Source organism: Apodemus sylvaticus, chromosome 3, assembly GCF_947179515.1.
Source record: "Apodemus sylvaticus chromosome 3, mApoSyl1.1, whole genome shotgun sequence".
Taxonomy (NCBI): Eukaryota; Metazoa; Chordata; class Mammalia; order Rodentia; family Muridae; genus Apodemus; species Apodemus sylvaticus.
Window position 1 is genome coordinate 109031021 of NC_067474.1, and position 18961 is coordinate 109049981.

An 18961-nucleotide genomic window follows, 5' to 3' on the forward strand; every position below is an offset into this window, starting at 1 on the left:
CTGATCTTTTAGTTTGTAAGACAAATTGATAGAATCAAGGCAATAACTGAAGTTTCTTTTCCTACTTTTTATTTAAAAAAAAAACTTGAACTGAGAAATTTTAACATCTTTAGTCTGCCCAAATTATACTCACTCATTTGTTGTCCAGCTTAAAAATGGAAATAAAAAGTACATATTTTACTGTATGTAAAGATCTATACTATCCAGCCTAGAAACCCTTTGAAATTGGTAGCATTTTACAGACACTGTACTTAGGACAACGGCTCATTAATGCTGAGAAGACATCATCAGTTGCCACACAGCATTCAAGTTCTGGATAAAATTGGACTTGGTGGCACACACCATTAATCCCTGGAGGTTTAACTGTCTAACTAGAAGCAGAAGGTAAGATGGAGTCCAGCCTGGAGTCCAGCCTGGACTACAAGTCAGGTAATGTCCCCATAATAGAACATCCCTCACCAAACAAAACAAAACAAAAAACAAAAAAAAAAACATATTTGAGTCATTTTCCTGATCATGTTAGAACTATTTTGACCATTTAAAAACTTAATTACTAGTTAAATATCAGCCATGGATTTCCTTCATTTTAACAAAAGAATTACACATAGAAAGATATTGTACCCTTCATCACCAGTCTGCTGTTCAGAATCCTAGAGACATTCAGCAACTGTCCCTGAGTTGGAAGTTATGTGTAAGCAGTAGAATTACATGTCATTTTCCCATTACAACATATTTCTAATACAAAAGTTCCTATTTTCAAGAAGCTCTTAAGATTTCAATATGGAAAAAAGGTTTTTTTAAAGCAGAGATGTAATAATCTTTAATATGTCCAATTCATTCTCTCTCACACATACTCTACTTCAAATTTCCTCTATAGCAAATACACCAAATAGGGCACCCAAGATTTTATAGCAGGAACTGAAACTAGAGCCTTTTTTTACTCTTGTATATCTAGTCACACAAATGCAACCTGCTGTGTTTATTACTTAGTAAGCAGTAATGGTTATTCTGTGCTGCTTCATTATTGTAACATTTATGTTAGGAGGAGAAAAGCTATTTCACTATAACTAATGCCTACTCATACTGAAGCACTAAGAATGAGCACTCAGCACTACTAAAACCACATCCATGTCTCTTGGGCCAAGAGGTCATGTGACAAAAGGCTTCCGTGCTTCATTAAATTCAGAGAGGGCAAAAAAAAATGAAAGGATTTAAAGACGTGTTCAGCAGCAATAAATATATCTGTAATATCAATAGTTCATAAATATGTCTGTCTTCTGGGTCCCTTAAACCTCTCAAAATCAACATATAATTAAGTCAGCTAATGAGACACAACCCCTGCAAACTGTGTGAAGAGGCTTCCCATTTTATGTCTCTAGAGCTTGGTTTATAAATAAATTATACCAAAGCATTTGTTATCAAATATACAAACAGCTCCAAATTTCTATTTTAGAAAAAAGGTTATTTATTTTAAGGGACACTACAAAAATGTATTTTGTTATTAAACAAGTATAACTAGTAATGAAGCAAAAGATATCTGTGATTGTGGCAAGATGCTAATTTGTTTATTAAAAAGTATACAAAATTAGCTTAATTACAACATCAACTTATCAAAGGTTCTTAAAGTCAATTTTGCTTTTGGAAAAGTATCAAGTCTTCATATTCAGAATAACAGCCTTTTATTATCTTGATTTATGGAACTATACATCAGATCTTCTAAGAATGACATCAAACAAAACCCTGTATCATAATATCACCTTCCTGATAGCTTGGAATGTAAATGAAAATTTGTTTTGTTTTGTTTTATTGAAAGAAAAAAATGTGAACAAAAGACCAAACATATGTCAGAATGGCTTGTTGCTGAAATTTAACATGAACAAATTAACTTTACATTATTAAAAAAATAGCCTTAAGTTGATTTTACTTCTTTATTAAAAAAGCTTTTAAAGCAAGTTCGATCTCTGAGCCTTACAACAAAACAGTTTGTTAGTTTTAGCTAGTAAACTCACATCCACAAAAGGCATCCTCCAACAGTACATATCTTAAATGTTATATACACAAAACTAAAGTTCTTAGACTGTTAACAAATCTAGGAGCAATAATTTAATATTCTATTGAAAAATCCAGGTAGCCTTAAGAGAAACATGCTTGGTCAATCTTTCTTAAAGCTTTTGAGTTTGTTGCCCAAACTATTAAAAACAAAGGAAAAAAAAATATTCTGTCTCCTTCCTGTTGGCTTTTAAGATATCAATTTACAGACATTAACTAAAAGAAATATCCAGGGTATCCAACCATATTTGTCATGAATTTAAATATTCATCTATAATCTATAATATAAAAGTAAAAAATATATATACTTTCAGCCTAAGATGAGTTTACCTAATAAGTTTTACATGAGAAATATCACATGAGACCCAAATAAACATCAGATACAAAATTATATGACATGGCTTCATTCAAACACATATAATATTCAAGTCAGAAAACTAGACTGGCTTTTTTATATCACCAGCTTTCATAAGAGCCTTAATCGCTCTTGCCCTCATTTCAAGTTCTAGAAGCTCCAGTTGCTGTGCAGAAGGCTGAACATCTTCTGGGGGAGGAACAGTCAGGGTGGCCGCTTTGGGTTCCTTTGGGCTAGACTCTGCCAGTCCCAAAATCTCATTCACACTTTTTTCAATATCTCTCTCCAGGTCATCTATCTGACCAGCTTCACTCTGGACTGCATTTTCTGGGACCTCTGAAGCAGCAGCAGCAGGGGCGGTGGCGGCAGCAGTAGCAGCTTCTTCATTGCTTGGGCCTTCTATATCGCTGTCATAAGCATCTGCATTTATACTGAGTACATCACTATCTTCCCCTTTGCCTGAAACAAACAAAAAAAAGGGGGTGGGGGAGAACCATGTAACCCAAAGCCCTGGGTTTCCCTCTACTTAGGAAGGGGCTGCCCTGACCTACCCCCACTATAAAGGCCCAAGCTCATCTGGAATCTTTATTGCACTCACTTCTTTCCTGACTCTTCAACTTGAAAAACATACTACATTTTATATAAATCCAAGAGTAGTTTTCATTCCAGCTTCATGAAACACAGACCATTGGAAAACTTAGTCCATCAGAGTTACCTTGATCGATTCTCCTAATTAAAATGTTATACCACAATAAAGTTTATACATTATGAAATCAAGGCTCATGTTGAAATCCTTTTAAATCAAGCATTATACAATGCTTGATTTGTATACAATACAAATAAATTTCAATTGATTTTTAGGGGAAATACAATTTCATCCTAGGAGATATTTAAAACACTTGGCTTTGTAGACTGGAAAGAGGGAAAAATATCATTAGGAAGCTAGATATTCTGCACATCATTTCTGTATCTTAAATCTTCTTATATACTTATTCAAGCACTTGGTTCTAAATCAATAAATTAAAGAATATCTAAAGCTACTAACAATTAAGTTTAAAAACAGGTCTTTGTTTTAAATTAATAAAGTTGGTAGACAATTATTTTAATAATAATTGCAAAACTCTGATGTCAAGAATTTAATCTAGGGCTGAAGAGATGGCTCAGAGAATAGGAGCACTGACTGCTCTTCCAGAGGTCCTGAGTTTAATTCTCAGACACCACACGGTGGCTCACAATCATCTGTAATAGGATCTGATGCACTCTTCTGTTGTGTGTCTAAAGACAGCTACAGTGTAGTCAGATAAATAAAAATAATAAATAATATTGAAAGAACTTAATCTAAATGAAGATTATGATATTCCAGACCATCTTGGCTTTGGCACTGGGCATTACCTAAATTCAGATATCATTTACAATTCTGAGTACTCATTTATTACTCTATTTTATTTTAAGTTATTATTTAAAAGTTAATTCTCAAACCTTTGGCTTTGATACCTTTCCTCTATGGGGGAAAACTTATTTATGAAATTGATTGGCAAATGAAACCAATGTTAACAAAATGAACAGTAAAGAAACAATTCTACTTCACTTGCTTTATAACAGATACTCTGTTGACCCTACCCTAAATTAGAAAGCCACTTCCAATTCCAAAATTAAAGTAGAAAACCAATTAACATATTATTTTTGTTGCCACAAATAAAATGTGTAAAAAGGTTCTGATTTTAGCAGATTCTAAAGAACATTTCAGGTATCTCCCCCCAAAAGTAAGAATTCACAATTAGGAAGAAAATAATTACATGAAAATGCATAACCCTTCTGTTGTACAAAATGTTTGATAAAAATATCTAGTTTGAGATTAAAAAAAAATAAGAAAGCATGTGCCATGTTGTTCATAGCCTCAAAAAATCAATGTTCAGGTATAAGAAGACTTGGGGTCATTTACAATCAAACAGCTATTATGGTTTGACATCTGTGCAGAATGCATGAATTACATTGTCATGAAGGCTTCCACAAAGAGAGGTCTGGGCAGCCAGGGATTGGGTAGCAGGCTTGGGATCCCTCTGAGCAGTCCCTCAGAGAGGCTGGGCTCTTTTGGACAGTGTTGACCATTAAGACTTTGGGAGGTCCAAAAATGGACTAAGTATGTTTTGCATTACACAATGGCCATGTGCCTTTGGGAGTAATGAAGAGAAGGTTAAGTAGTGAATATAAATGTTACTAGCCTTCCAACGGGGCACTATCATTAGGAGAAAGAGTAACCACAGTGCTGTGCCATGGGAGTGGTCTTTCTGTCTGGTCTGTCTGTCTGTTTCTGTCTCTCTCTCCCTCTCCCTGCTTCCTGCCTTACCACTGTGGCATGAACAGTTTCTGCCAAATGCTGCGCCATGGGAGTGGTTTGTAAAGGTGGATGCTGGGGGGGGGGGGAGGGAGAGCTGCCCTGACCCCTCTGTTCTTTTTTTCTTCTTTTGTTTGTTCCCTCCTCAGCCATGAGTCTGTCTGTCTGTCTGTCTTTCTGTCTGGTCTGTCTGTGTTTCTGTCTCTCTCTGCCTCTCCCTGCTTCCTGCCTTACCACCTCATGAATAGTTTCTGTCAAATGTTCCCACTGCACAATGCTCTGTCTCAGAGCAGGCCTGGAAACATGGAACAAAGCCTATCAGACTATGACAGAACACCTGAAATAACTTATGAGAGGGAAGATTTATTAGCTTTCAGTTCATGGTTACATGGCAAACAGTAAGAGAGGAACAGGTGGAGGGGCCAGGGACACACATCTCCTTGGGATAAATTCCCAGTGGCTTCTAGTGACTTAAAGTTCTGCAACCTTCCAAACCACCATCCACGTGGGACTAAGAGTATATATACCACATGAGTTTGTGGGGGCATTTCAGATTCAAATCATATCTTTTTTCCCCTTCAGCAGGAAGACGGCTTTCAAACACCTCACCAGGACTAAGAAGCACAAAACTACACACATTTTCACTTAATTTGAATAACTTTCAAACCCTGTTTATATGGCTTACTTATAAAAGTACCACAGCTCAAGAGTCACTCTGCCCTGAACTGGCATAGTGAAATGCTTTGTAAAGTAGGTACCACCAGAGACTCAAGGTAAAAATGTTCATATAGTCAGACCCAATATCTCAAAGGACAAACCAAGAAAATATATTTCATGCAAATCAAAACAACCCTGAGATTTCACCTTACACCAGTCAGAATGACTAAGATTAAAAACTCAGGAGACAGCAGGTGTTGGCGAGGATGTGGAGAAAGAGGAACACTCCTCCACTGCTGGTGGGGTTGCAAATTGGTACAACCACTCTGGAAATCAGTCTGGCAGTTCCTCAGAAAACTGGGCATGACACTTTCAGAGGACCCTGCTATACCACTCCTGGGCATATACCCAGAGGATTCCCCAGCATGTAATAAGGATACATGCTCCACTATGTTCATAGCAGCCCTATTTATAATAGCCAGAAGCTGGAAAGAACCCAGGTATCCCTCAACAGAAGAGAGGATGCAAAAATTGTGTATATCTACACAATGGAGTACTATTCAGCCATTAGAAACAATGAATTCATGAAATTCTTAGGCAAATGGATGGAGCTGGAGAACATCATACTAAGTGAGGTAACCCAGTCTCAAAAGATCAATCATGGTATGCGCTCACTGATAAGTGGATATTAACCTAGAAAACTGGAATACCCAAAACATAATCCACACATCAAATGAGGTACAAGAAGAACGGAGGAGTGGCCCCTTGTTCTGGGAAGACTCAGTGAAGCAGTATAGGGCAAAACCAGAACAGGGAAGTGGGAAGGGGTGGGTGGGAGAACAGGGGGAGGGAAGGGGGCTTATGGGACTTTCTGGGAGTGGGGGGCTAGAAAAGGGGAAATCATTGGAAATGTAAATAAAAAATATATTGAATTTAAAAAAAGAAAATATATTTCAAATATATAAATAGACAAAAAATATACTGCTTTATGCCTTTGCTTTCCTAATAACAACAGTACATCTATTCTATCACTAAAGAAATTTGGTGTTCTGTGTTCACATTCAAAATTATCAAATTCAAGTAACTTCGGTTCTCTACACCATATTGCTGGAGGCATTCCTAGGTTACATCAGTCCATTGTAAGTATACCACACATGCCAAACCTGAAATGATTTCACATGTGTACTTTTTACAAAATAAAAGCAAGTAATTTATAGAAGTTATATGAAGATATTAATCATTTTTAGCCTCTCCACTATTTCTTAAGTTTCATCATTTCAGCACAATCAGTAACTCACTTTTCTAAAATTACCACCTGTAAACATGAGAACACATTTCCAAGATAATTTGCTCTCATGGTTTCTCAACAATGAAAACTTTTTTAGAATTTTTCTTATGTCTCACAAAGCAGAAAAGGCAAAGGTTATACATTCTTTTCAAAGAAGTGGTTGGAATCCCAAAGAGCACACATGGGCTGGTCGGTGGCCTCCAGCTCATATGAGGACTGCCTTGTCTGGCCTCAGTGGGAGAGGATGTGCCTAATCCTGTAGAGATTCAATGCTGCCCCCTCCCCCTGAAGAGGGATAATGGAGGGGTTAGAGGAGATGAGGGTGTCTGTGTGTATGAGGGGGTGGGGGCAGGGGTCTCAAAGAAAAAAATGGAAGAAGAAAAAAATTAAAAATAGAAAAAAATTCTAGTAAGTAGGAAGAGCTTGAACAGATAATATATTAATAAAGCTTTAGAATTGCTTTTCAAAAATTTACATTCAAACTTTTTTCACAATAAAAATATTCATGTACCATGAATTTTTTTAAGAATCCCAAAACTCAGTTTGTAAGCTAATCACATATTTGGACTTTATAAAAGCACTAGTACTTAAGTCTAGTTAATTACTCAAGTTTTATTAAAGATCTTTTAAAAAAGGTTTGATGTATGCATAATATAAACCAATGATATTAAAATCCAAAAAGAAAAATAAAATTAAAATAAGCCTGAGTTAAAAATATCAAGTATGCAATTAAAATAATGAGAATAAAAATTCGAACTATTAAAGACTAATAATCAAAAACAGTGCAGGAAAGAAATCAACAAAAAAAATTGGACCCAAGTCGCTGATGCTATGGAGCTGCAGAATAATTAAAGTAAGTTTATTCTCAGGAAACAGGCGTCTGTGATACGTTCCTTATATTAACTCTGCTCCTCCAGGAAGATGGGTCCTCATGTTACAGACCATATAGAGCACTTCAGAGAAAAGCAGTACAAACAGAGTGGAGCGGCCTGACTGTGGAAAGGATTAAAGGGCTGTGAGAGCTTGACTGGCTGTAGGGATAGGAAGACAAGGTGAAAGTGGAGTAGGAAAATGTCATGAAGCACATGGAGACTCCCTAAGCACTCTCTCTGTCCCAGGGGAATCCCTTAGCACTGTCTCTGACGGCTGTAGCCAACCCCATGCCAGTGACATTCTAGTCCACTGTCCTCTGGCCCACATGATTTCACCATTTCTCTTTTTTTCATTTTCTTGCTATCTTCTTTCTGTCCTACCTATTTGATTTATATCCCAAACTCTGAACACAAGTACTATATAGTTTTAAATAATAAACCAATCCATCTAGACTCAATATCTGGACAGAAATATGAATCAATCATTACTAAAATTAACCACGGACACAGTGAATAGTTTGATTTAATGGAGAAATACTTGTTTACATTATCTGATGAGCTAACACATATGAGCATAAAGGCTAAATATCTGACAACTAAACACAACATCTTATGTTCTTCAAACATTTTACTGCCAACGAGAAGAAAACTAACCAATATCCATTCACTAAAATAAACTTCTGGGCGAAGGGTTATATCTCCAACACTGTGTATACACTGAGAAACACATACAAGTAGCATACCAAGGGTGTAAATAAAAGGGTGTGTATTACAGAATAGGAAAAGCAAAAATGCAATACCTATCCTTTACTATAACCTGCAGCAAATTTCACTGCTTGAAAACTTGAAGGTTTATAAACTTGATTTTTCTTAAGTGTTTTAGATAGGACAGCTAATAAAAGCAAATAAACACAAAAACACTGATGACACCACAGTGTAGCTCATCAAAGTGAAAAACCATTTAAGTTACATTTGTGTATTTAACACTTGTAAGGGCTTATAATATTCTAGTTAATTCAGTTCTTATTTGTAACATGAAAAACTAGCCTGCCTGTGAACCCTTTTGATATATATTATTACATAAAGCCAAGAGACAAACCTAGGAGAGGGAGTATTTTTACAGTTGTCCAAATTCCTGCAAAAGGTAACTAGTCACACAGGAGAGAAATACCTAAAAGATAATAGCACAAAATGTAAATTAACTGAAGAGAAGACAAGTAAATATGAGCTATTCCTAAGCAAAAAGAAAAATGAAAAATCCACAAAGAAACCACAATGAAGTTTTTCAATCAAAATCCTAGGGTTACAGCTCAGTGGCAGGCACTAGCCCAGCCCATACAAGGGCCTGGGTAGATCCCTGGTACTGTAAAAATAAAATGAGATGAGAAAAAAAAGGAGATGGGGGAAAAAGGGGGAAAGAGGAAGAGAAAGGGAGGAAGGAGAGAAAAAAGTTTTGATTTCTTAGATAGGAACAGAACTAAGGAAAACACTACCAAATATTTTTGTAAAAAGGAAAAATATCAAAATATATATGTATGTATATTGGGTATGTGTGTGTATGTATGTATGCATGCATGTGCATGTGTATGCATGTACACATGTACACTGAGAAACAACCAGACCTAAGAATAAAGGGTAGCAAGCAACAGGTAGGGTATTTCACAAATTAAGAACCAGAAAAAATGTTTTTGAACATATTTCCTAATTAAGGAAATGTAATTTAAAAGATACTGCTTTTAAGCTAGACATAGTATTTAATTCGTTTAATTGCAACACTCATGAGTTCAAGGCCAACCTCACCTTTGTCCACTTTGTCTCAAACAAAACAAAACAAAACAAAAACAACACAAAAAACTACCTTTTACTGACTAGTGAAACTTAGGACAGGACTTTCCTGCAGGGCAGGAGGGGATCTAGAACAGTGACAAAAAAGAAAGTTTACAAAAGTTAAGGGAGCAGAGCTAGAAAGATGGTTCAGTGGTTACTTGTTGTTCTTGCAGAGGAACTGGGTTCAGTTCCCAACACTGGCACTGTGACTCACAACCATCCTTAACTCCAGTTCCAGGGGATCTGATGGCATCTTCTGACCTCCATGGGCATCAGAAATACTCAATACATACAAAAATTTTTAAATCTAACAAAAAATTATTTTTAATAAGGAATGGTGGGAAACACCTAAACAAGTCTTTGGGGACTGAGGGAAGCTCTTGAGTTCAAGGCCAATGGTGAGCCCTCATCTCAATAAGCCAAAGAAGCAAGAGATTCCTGCAGCCAACGGAAAGCATTAGAGAAAGCCACAGTGGTCAAAGTGTAAGTGTATTACTATGGGGCACCCATCGCTACAGTGGGACATCTATAAAAACCACCGGTGTATTCAAGGCTCCATTACATGAAGAGGAGATGGAAATATTCTAAGAGGCTGAGGATCGGGAGGACAGCTGTAAAATACCTGTCATGTATCTTCTGGACATGACTGTTGAAGTTAGAAACAGTATGGTTGACTGCACAAAACGACACCAATTGGCATCCCAGCATGAATTGGGGAAGGGCTCATAAGGTCCCACCCCTAGTTGAAAAACTACAGGCAGCCACCTGCTAAAAGAAAGCATTTTCGTCAGGGACAAGCCCCCATAGGCTGCTCATGCTCAAGTGGTCAGCCCTATGTCCTGTCCATGAGCAACACTAGCTGTCAGGCTCTACACACATATTCCCTCCTAGTAACAGCTCAGTTCTTTACAATCTGTCCAAAGAGCCTGGCTCAGCTTCACTGCCTAGTTCACACATGCACATGTTGTCTAAAGCACTGCTATTTTTTTAACTATTGCTATTTATTTAGCTATTGCTTAAATATATATAAGCTCAGAAAAAGATAATAAAAATATAGAAGTACTTTTTATAAACTCATAAAGCAAACTCAATCATTATCAACATGCTAAAAATTAGTGGAGTACCTTGCTAAATATGCACAAATCATTCCTCAAACTAAGAATATTCTAATTGTAAAAGTAGTAAAAATAATGACCATGGTCAGTTCTTTTCACAGTCATTCTTCCCTCAAGAGACATAAAAAAGGAGAAGGAATTGGTTAAGGAATTATCACCTTAAAATAAGTTAAAAAAATCATAAAAGCATCACATAAGTTTCAGTTTTTTGTTTGTGTTTTTCAGAATGGTTACAAAAAAGGACATATTTCTTATGGAGAAATCAACAGCTTAGGGGTGTAAAAGAAGTGCTATGTAAAACTCAAGAAACAATAATTACCCAAATTATAAACTATCAAAAGAAACATGACCTACATGTAGTAAAGACAAAGACTATGACAAACAACAAGCGTCCTCATCTCGATGAGGACAGAAAGAAACACTAAGCTCAGAAACAATGTGCTTTTCTGAGGAGGCACTGGAACAGCTGGTGAAAAGCTAGAGCATTTTTGCTTATACCTTCTATATAAAGAATAATGCACAGACTCCCTGCCAGCAGTCGGCCAGTAACGATGCTGTCTTAGGGTTCACTACTGTGAACACCATGACCAAGGCAGCATTATAAGGACAACATTTAACTGGCACTGGCTTACAGGTTCAGAGGTTCAGTCCATTATCATCAAGGAGAGAGCATGGCAGCATCCATGCAGGCATGGTGCAGGAGGAGCTGAGAGTTCTACATCTTGTTTTGAAGGCCACTAGCAGAATACTGGATTCCAGGCAGCTAGAAAGAGTATCTTAAAGCCCACGTCCACAGTAACACACCTACTCCAACAAGGCCACACCTCCTAATGGTACCACGCTCTAGGCCAAGCATATACAAACCATGACAGCTTTTCACCAAGGCTAATTAATGTTCTGCGTTTAACCCCCAATATTCATAGGTGGAAGGAGAGAACAGACACCTACAAGCTGCCCTCTAACCCACATATCCACAATGGTGCATGCACACACAGAAATACAGAAACACATACACACACACACACACACACACACACACACGCACACACCATTTTTATCATCTATCGCCTTACTTATTCAAAATAATTGACTTAAGTCCAATTTCTATGGACTAGTATCAAAGACTAAAAGAAACCAAAGACATATATAACCCTTTATCTAATGAAACACTATTTAAAGAAGATAGTCAGATATAAATAAAAAATACTACAAGGTAGGCAGTAAGAGTACAGACCATGTCCAGTTAACACCTGGGTATCCCTAAATGGTTAAGTTATAACTAGGAGGTGTTAAATAGGCAAGGATGGTAGGAATCAAGTGCTGACCAGTTCCATATCAAGAAGAGGTGAGACAAACAGTAGACTAGGGTAGCATCACAGATTTGGAACTGTTTGGTTGTTTAGTTTTGGTTTTACCCCAGTTTTCTACTCACACCAATGAACTCAAATTTCAGATTTAGACACTGAATCACAAGTATTGAAACCCAGTCACAACTGATAACCTTCCATCAATATACTCTGAGGCAGGCTGTGAACTAGACTTAAGAGAGCAGTGCAGTGCCAGTCATCAAATGACGATTTCTTTACACTACAGCCCAGTACACAACACCAGTTTCTAGGAAAGCTGAGGTATGAGCTCTGGAAAATGAAGGGGCTGGGAGTGCTACCTAGTTTGGACAGGTCAGATAATATTTGATCAAGATACAATTGGCATGTAGAAGTCCCAGGTCATGAACTAGAAAGCAAAACGCAACCATGCACACAAAAGCACTTGCAGTGCTGGAAGCAAGCCAGGCTTTCCTCCAGTCAGTCCTGGGACTACTTACAATCGCCATCTATGGAATGCTGAAAAGTTCAAAGACTACATCCTGGACCCAACACTCTTTAGTGTCAAGGGGAGGAGACTGAGAAGAAAGAGGAAAGGAGGAGAAATCTGAGAAAAGGGAAATCATCAAAGGGTCAAATGCAGACAGGTCAGGATGAGCAGTCAACAGTGACTTAGTTGTAACAGTTCAAAAGAATGGAAGAGAATGGTTTAGTATGAGATGGGAAAAATACATCTTTTCAGAGAATACAACCTGTACACAAATAGAGGATGATCCTTGACAATGTCTCAGAAGGAGAACAGGGCATGCATAGAGACAGGAACAGGTGAATATGGGAAGGAATACGCCTGTCTCTTTTGAGGTTCTTTCCAGGCCAGGGACATTTTACTTTTCTCTTTAGTCCTAGTGCCCAGCACTGAACAACAATGTGGTAGATGAAGAGCTCAGTTCCAGTATTTGAAGATACAACCAAACAACATTTAAAGTTTATCTTCAAAATGACTTCATTTCTATTTTCCGTTCCCTCACTCTAAAATCGCCCATATATCCCTCCCTAATCTCCTTCAGATTCATGAACTCTTTTTCACTATTTGTTGTTATATGCATACGTGTATATATATTCGCCATGCAATATGTATATACACATATACTCCTATGTATGAATATATCCTATTTAGTCTGTATGTTTTCAGCTGACCACTGCTAGTAGATTACCTATTATTGTGCTCTTTTGATAAGCCAAATATCTCAAAAGAACTAATGAGTATAAGTCACTAGCAGAAACAGCCACAGACATGGAAGACAGCTCCACTGGTAAGCTGCTGTGCAAACATAGGGGCCTAAGTTCTATCCCTATAACCTAGATCCCTCTAACCTGTAGCAGAATTTTCCCCTAGTGATTAGATAATAAAGACAAGAAGCCAATCACTGGCAAGGAAGAGGTGGGTCTTGAGAGAGAGGAAGAGGGAAGGCAGAAGGAGGGGTCTTCCTTTTGGTCGGTGGGAGGAAGGCAGACCTAGAAGAGTTGGTAAACTTAAGATGCTAGGTTCTGTGCCCAGAGATTGTGTTACCTGTTGATTCTAAAATAAGATTTTCTGGTGTTTTCCTTCCGCAGTGACTCAACTGAGCTCCAGGGAAAGGTAACCGAGGCAGAGCCTGGGTTTGCAAGAGTGTGCGGCAGGAAATTTGGAAGTGCTGAGCAGGTTTGGTAGCAGCCAGCCACAGGGAGGAGAGAGCGATTTTGGAGCTCTGGAGAGGCAGAGCCAACTTTTGCCAGGCTTTAGCAAAAGGGAAACATGCAGTCTTGGTACTGGGCTGGGAACAGACAGAGACTGCCAACCTAGCCAGTGATAGCGTGAATTGTTTTTTAATATTACACGCTACAATAACCTATGTTTAAAAAAAAAAACCAAAAAACTAGTCATGGTAACACATGCACCTATAATCAATCCCAGCACTAAGGAGGCAGAGACGCTGAGTCCCTGGGGGCTTCCTGGCCAGTCAACCTAACCTAACTGACAAGCTCCATTCCAAATGAGACCTTGTCTCATAAATAAGGCGGATGGCACCTGAAAAACAACACCTGAGGTTGACCTCTCACCTCATATACCCATACACGCACCTATGCACACACACCAAGAAATCTAAGACAGGTAGAATGTATACACCTCTAGTCCTGTTTATTCTGGAGGCGGAGGTGGGAAGTATTTACTGACTTAAAAGTACCTAGTGTACCAAACAAGATCCAAATATCTGCTGAAAAATCATGTTGTGTAGCCTCTGAAATAAGTGCCTTAAGAATATGGCTTTCATCCTAGAAGGCATATCCCAGAATCAAATGCTTAAGAATTAGACATTTCTCACCAGGCAGTGGTGGCGCACGCCTGTAATCCCAGCACTCTGGGAGGCAGAGGCAGGAGGATTTCTGAGTTCGTGGTCAGCCTGGTCTACAGAGTGAGTTCCAGGACAGCCAGGGCTATACAGAGAAACCCTGTCTCAAAAAAACCAAATCCAAAAAAAAAAAAAAAAAAAAAAAAAAAAAAGATTTAGACATTTCTCAAAATACTGAACCAAACCTGTAATTTCATTCTCCATCAAAGAAGCCAGGTATCTTAGTTAGGGTTTTACTGCTATGAACAGACACCAGGACCAAGGCAACTCTTAAAAAAAAAACATTTAACTGGGGTTGGCTTAAAGGTTCAGAGGTTTGGTCCAATATCATCAAGGCAGGAGCATGCAGTATCCAGGCAGACACAATGCAGCAGGAGCTGAGAGTTCTACATCTTCATCCAAAGGCAAACAGGAAACGACTAGCTTCCAGGCAGCTAGGAAGAGGGCCTTAAAACCCACGCCCAAAGTGACACACCTACTCCAAAGCTACACTTCCAAATAGTGCCACTCCCTGGGTCAAACATTCAAACCACTACATTCTACTCCCTGGACCCCAGACTTGTTCAAACACATGAGTCTATGGGGGTTATAAATAAACATAGCATAAAGCTAAAGCGTTTAGCCCAACTTCAAAAGTCCCCATAATCTATAACAGTCTCAATAATGTTAGAAGACCAAAGTACAAAGTCTCTTCTGAGATTCATCTAATCACTTCATTGTAATCACAAAGCAAGACAGGAACCCGGATGGGCAAACTTCAAACTCTGCATCTCCATGTCTGATGTAAAAGCAGTCTTCAGATCTCCACTGCTTTTTCATCTGTGTTAACTACAACAAAGTTCTTTCACCTGGGCTGGTTCTACTCTGTTAGCTACTTTCCTCAGGAGGTATCCCCAAGGTTCTGACATCTTTAACATCTTGGGGTCTCCAGTCAACTTCAATTTTACAGCTTCTTGTTCCAGTGTCTGGGATCCACACATGATCTGGGCTCCCCCAAAGGGCTTGGGTCACTTCTCCAGATCTACAATCTGTAGCACACTAGGCTAGATTGACTCCACTCCACTGCCACTGCTGTGTATCCAATACAGTGAGGTCTTCTGCTGCAAGTAGGCTTCACCGACAGCCTCTCATAAGCTCTCTTCATGGTGCCAAACCTCAACTTCTCTGCATGACCCCTTCAGTTCTGAGCCTTATTCAAACCACTTTTCATCAGAGTTAACCAGAGAACCAAGTCTATAATGGGCCTTTCTACAACTTCCTTTGGCAATGCAATTAATCTGCGTCTCTTCAGACCTTAGTCTCAGGCAGACTCTTCAGACAAGGGCAAAGGGCAGCCATGTTCTTCACCAAAATATCACAAAAACAGTCTCTAGGCCACATACTGAAGTTCTTCTCCACTGAAACCTCTTGGGCCAGGTCTGCACAGCTCAAATCACTCACAACAATGTCTTCCATATTCCTACTAAGATTCCATTAAGCCCCACTTAAAACATTCATGACTTTCCAAATCCAAAGTCCCCAAATCCACATTCTTCCAAACAAAAGCATGGTCAGGCCTATATCAGCAATGCCCTAGTACCCGGTACCAACTTCTGTCTTAGTTTGGGTTTTACTGCTGTGAACAGACATCATGTCCGAGGCAACGCTTATAAAAACAACATTTAATTGGGGCTGGCTTACAGGTTTAGAGGCTCAGTCCATTATCATCAAGGCAAGTACATGTCAGTGTCCAGGCAGGGATGGTACAGCAGGTGCTAAGAGTTCTACATTTTCATGCAAAGACAACAGGAAAAGACTCACTTTCAGGCAGGAAGAGGGTCTTAAAGCCCACGTCCACAGTTATACACCTACTCCAAGGCTTCACCTCTAAATAGTGCCACTCCCTGGGCCAAACATATTCAAACCACTACATCAGGCATGGTGGCCCAAGCCTGTCATCCCAGTATTTAGAGGCTTAAAAAAGGAAAACTAGTCAAGGCTAGCCTCCTATATTCAAATTCTTGACAATTAACCTTTTTTATAATGTAGAAAATTCTTATACTTCAAATGATAAAAAACTAATAAACTACATAATTTTCATTATTTCATTCAATTATTAACCATAGAAAGAGATGAATTACAAAGTGGGAGATGAATTACAAAGGAAGAAGGTGCTTACCAAATAAATATAAAGACCAAAGTTTGGATCATCAGAAACCATGTAAAAGCAAGGCTAACCTGGCAGTCAGTCGGGGCAAGCCCACGGGACAGAGAGGCAATCTCCAGAACAAGGTGGCTGGCTAGCGTAGCCAATCAGTGAGCTCCACGTTCAGTTGGAAGAAGACCTTACCTCACTAACAAAAATGTGGAAAGTGATAGAGGAATAAACAGAACATCAACTCTGCGACTACACACACACACACACACACACACACACACACACACGCTCCTGTGCTCCCAACTCCAGACTTCTTTGTACAACTTTCTTCTTGGTCTCCTGGGCTCTCTAACACTCACACCACAAACATATGTAGGCAAAATTAAGGCGTTCATTTGCCCATCCAAAGATTTCTGTGGCAGTACGTACAAGGATATGTATTTACATATAATAATATATACATATAATATACATATAATAAATACAAGGAAGATATTTAAAACTTACAGTCTACAAATGTTACTTCACTAGCTCATGACCCTTCTCTTCCTGTCTAAGTAATCAATGCCTCTGATGGCATCTAAGACAGGGCCCCACTATAGCCCAGGCTGGACTGGAATTTATTCTCATCCAGCCTCAGCCTGGTATTGGGATTACAGACAGGCATTGTCTCAGCTGATTCTCAATGCCACTGTAGCTGTAAATCCACCTCTTCATCATCTTTAATCTTAACTTCCCTCTACCTAATTGAGTTTCTCTCAATGCAGGACTACATTAGATCAACAATGTAGAGAACTTTTCTAACTACCCTCATCTTAAGAATTCAAAGGACCTCACCAAGATTCATAATTCTTCTGCTAAATAAAAAAAAAGTATATAACTTTAAAATGTTAAAAATACAAAATTAATAAGCCATTTATCAATTATTTTCTTCCAGTTTTAAGGTATGACTGGAAAGTAAAGGTTACATGACACACAGCATTATATTTGCTGTACCTATGAACTGTGACATTATTAAATTAAACTAACCAATATCATAGCCCATAAATATATTTGCGATCTATTTTCTCAGTCATTTTCTACAGTCCAATCAACACACTGATATATAATCACAATGTTATACTAAAGAACTACAGACCTTAATCTAAGACTCAAGCTGCGACCCTGACACTTCCCCTTTGTCTGGCTGCTAGACCTGCTTCTCAACCCGTGGGTTGTTACCGCTTTCGGGTCCGATTCCTGCATAGCAGATATTTACATTACAACTTATAACAGTAACAAAATTACAGTTATCAAGTAGCAATAAAATCATTTCATGGTTGGGGATCACCACAGCATGAGGGCTGCAGCACTGGGAAGGTTGAGAAGCACTGCTAGCATCTCTCCAGACTCTAGACCCTGCAGCTCTTTGACACTCTATAGCCTGTTAGCCTGTCTATAAAGGAAAACATTTTTAAACACCTATATCAGCACGTATATTTTGTATTCTTATAAACTGGTTTACACTACTATAATTATATAGATGCTGTATATATGTACATATATAATCAAAAAGACTGAAAGAATTAAAACATAATTAGCTTATTCTACTGATTTACTTTATAAATTTGCCTGCATATCCCTGGAAATATGATTAGCATGCATCTGAAGGCTGAAAGCTTATTCAAAAATAAAAGCTTTTATCACATAACTTAACCACTGACATTTGTTCCTAGTAGAGCCTTCCTTATATATTATTCCTATTCAAGCCTGCCTTTCAAATTCTTGAAGCTCTTATTTAACTTTTTTTTTTCAGTGCTGGGGATCAAACCTAGGACCTTACATAAGCTAGACTAGGGCTCTACTGCTGATCCACACTTCTAGCACATCTAAGCAATCCCTAATGCTGTGTAGTATTCATTAACTCATGAATTCAAAGGTTAAACTATAGCTATGTGAGCCAACTACTAGATAACTTTTAATGGTAAGATTTGAGGTAAAAATCTTATGTACATATTTCATGTGCATATGCATATCTCTAATTTCATATGAAAAACATGAATATGTAAGATTCCACATAAAACAGAACAAATGCCTTACTGACACTGATGAGCCAGTGAATAGAATATATTACAAAGAACCCTCAGACTAAAGACTAAATTAAGCATCCTTTTTTTAATGTAACAAAAAAATGTAGAGATAAAAAATCAAGTTTGTAGTTTGCTCTACAGCAAAACAAAGTAAGAAAACATATTAAACACTTTGCCCAAGTACAAAAAAATGCAGTGGACACTAGTCTTTACAAAACCTGACAATTTCAAAGAAACTTCAATATCAAAGTCAAACAGCCAAGCATTGCTTGAGCACCACCAGGTGGTGGCTTATGCAATCTTCACTCAAGCACCTTGCATATAGGAACTTGGGGCAATCCACTGCATCTGCTGATACCTCTGAAGTCAGAAATTAAACTCCAAAGTTTTATCTAATGATAATATTGTCTACTCTGCTTTCATGCTTATGAGTAATACAAAATAAACTAATCACTTTTCTATTTAACAACTTTTCAAACGTTTTAAAATAACAATAAACTTTTCAACTCTTCAACCTAAATATCCGAACAACTTTCGCAAGT

General features: G+C 38.1%; 1 protein-coding gene across 7 annotated transcripts in view; it reads right to left on the bottom strand.

Moving 5' to 3' along the window:
• The window catches only part of Caap1 (caspase activity and apoptosis inhibitor 1), a 98663-nt gene that overhangs the window by 43878 nt on the left and 35824 nt on the right, over nucleotides 1-18961 (bottom strand). For 2 of the 7 annotated variants that reach the window (XM_052176757.1, XM_052176761.1), the window contains exon 6: nucleotides 1544-2863. The exons of the other annotated variants lie outside the window; for them this stretch is intronic. In XM_052176757.1, coding sequence (XP_052032717.1) covers nucleotides 2487-2863 — 377 coding nt within the window. In that variant the 3' untranslated portion in view covers nucleotides 1544-2486. Of the gene's footprint in view, nucleotides 1-1543; nucleotides 2864-18961 lie in introns of those variants that run through there. 7 annotated transcript variants of the gene reach the window in all.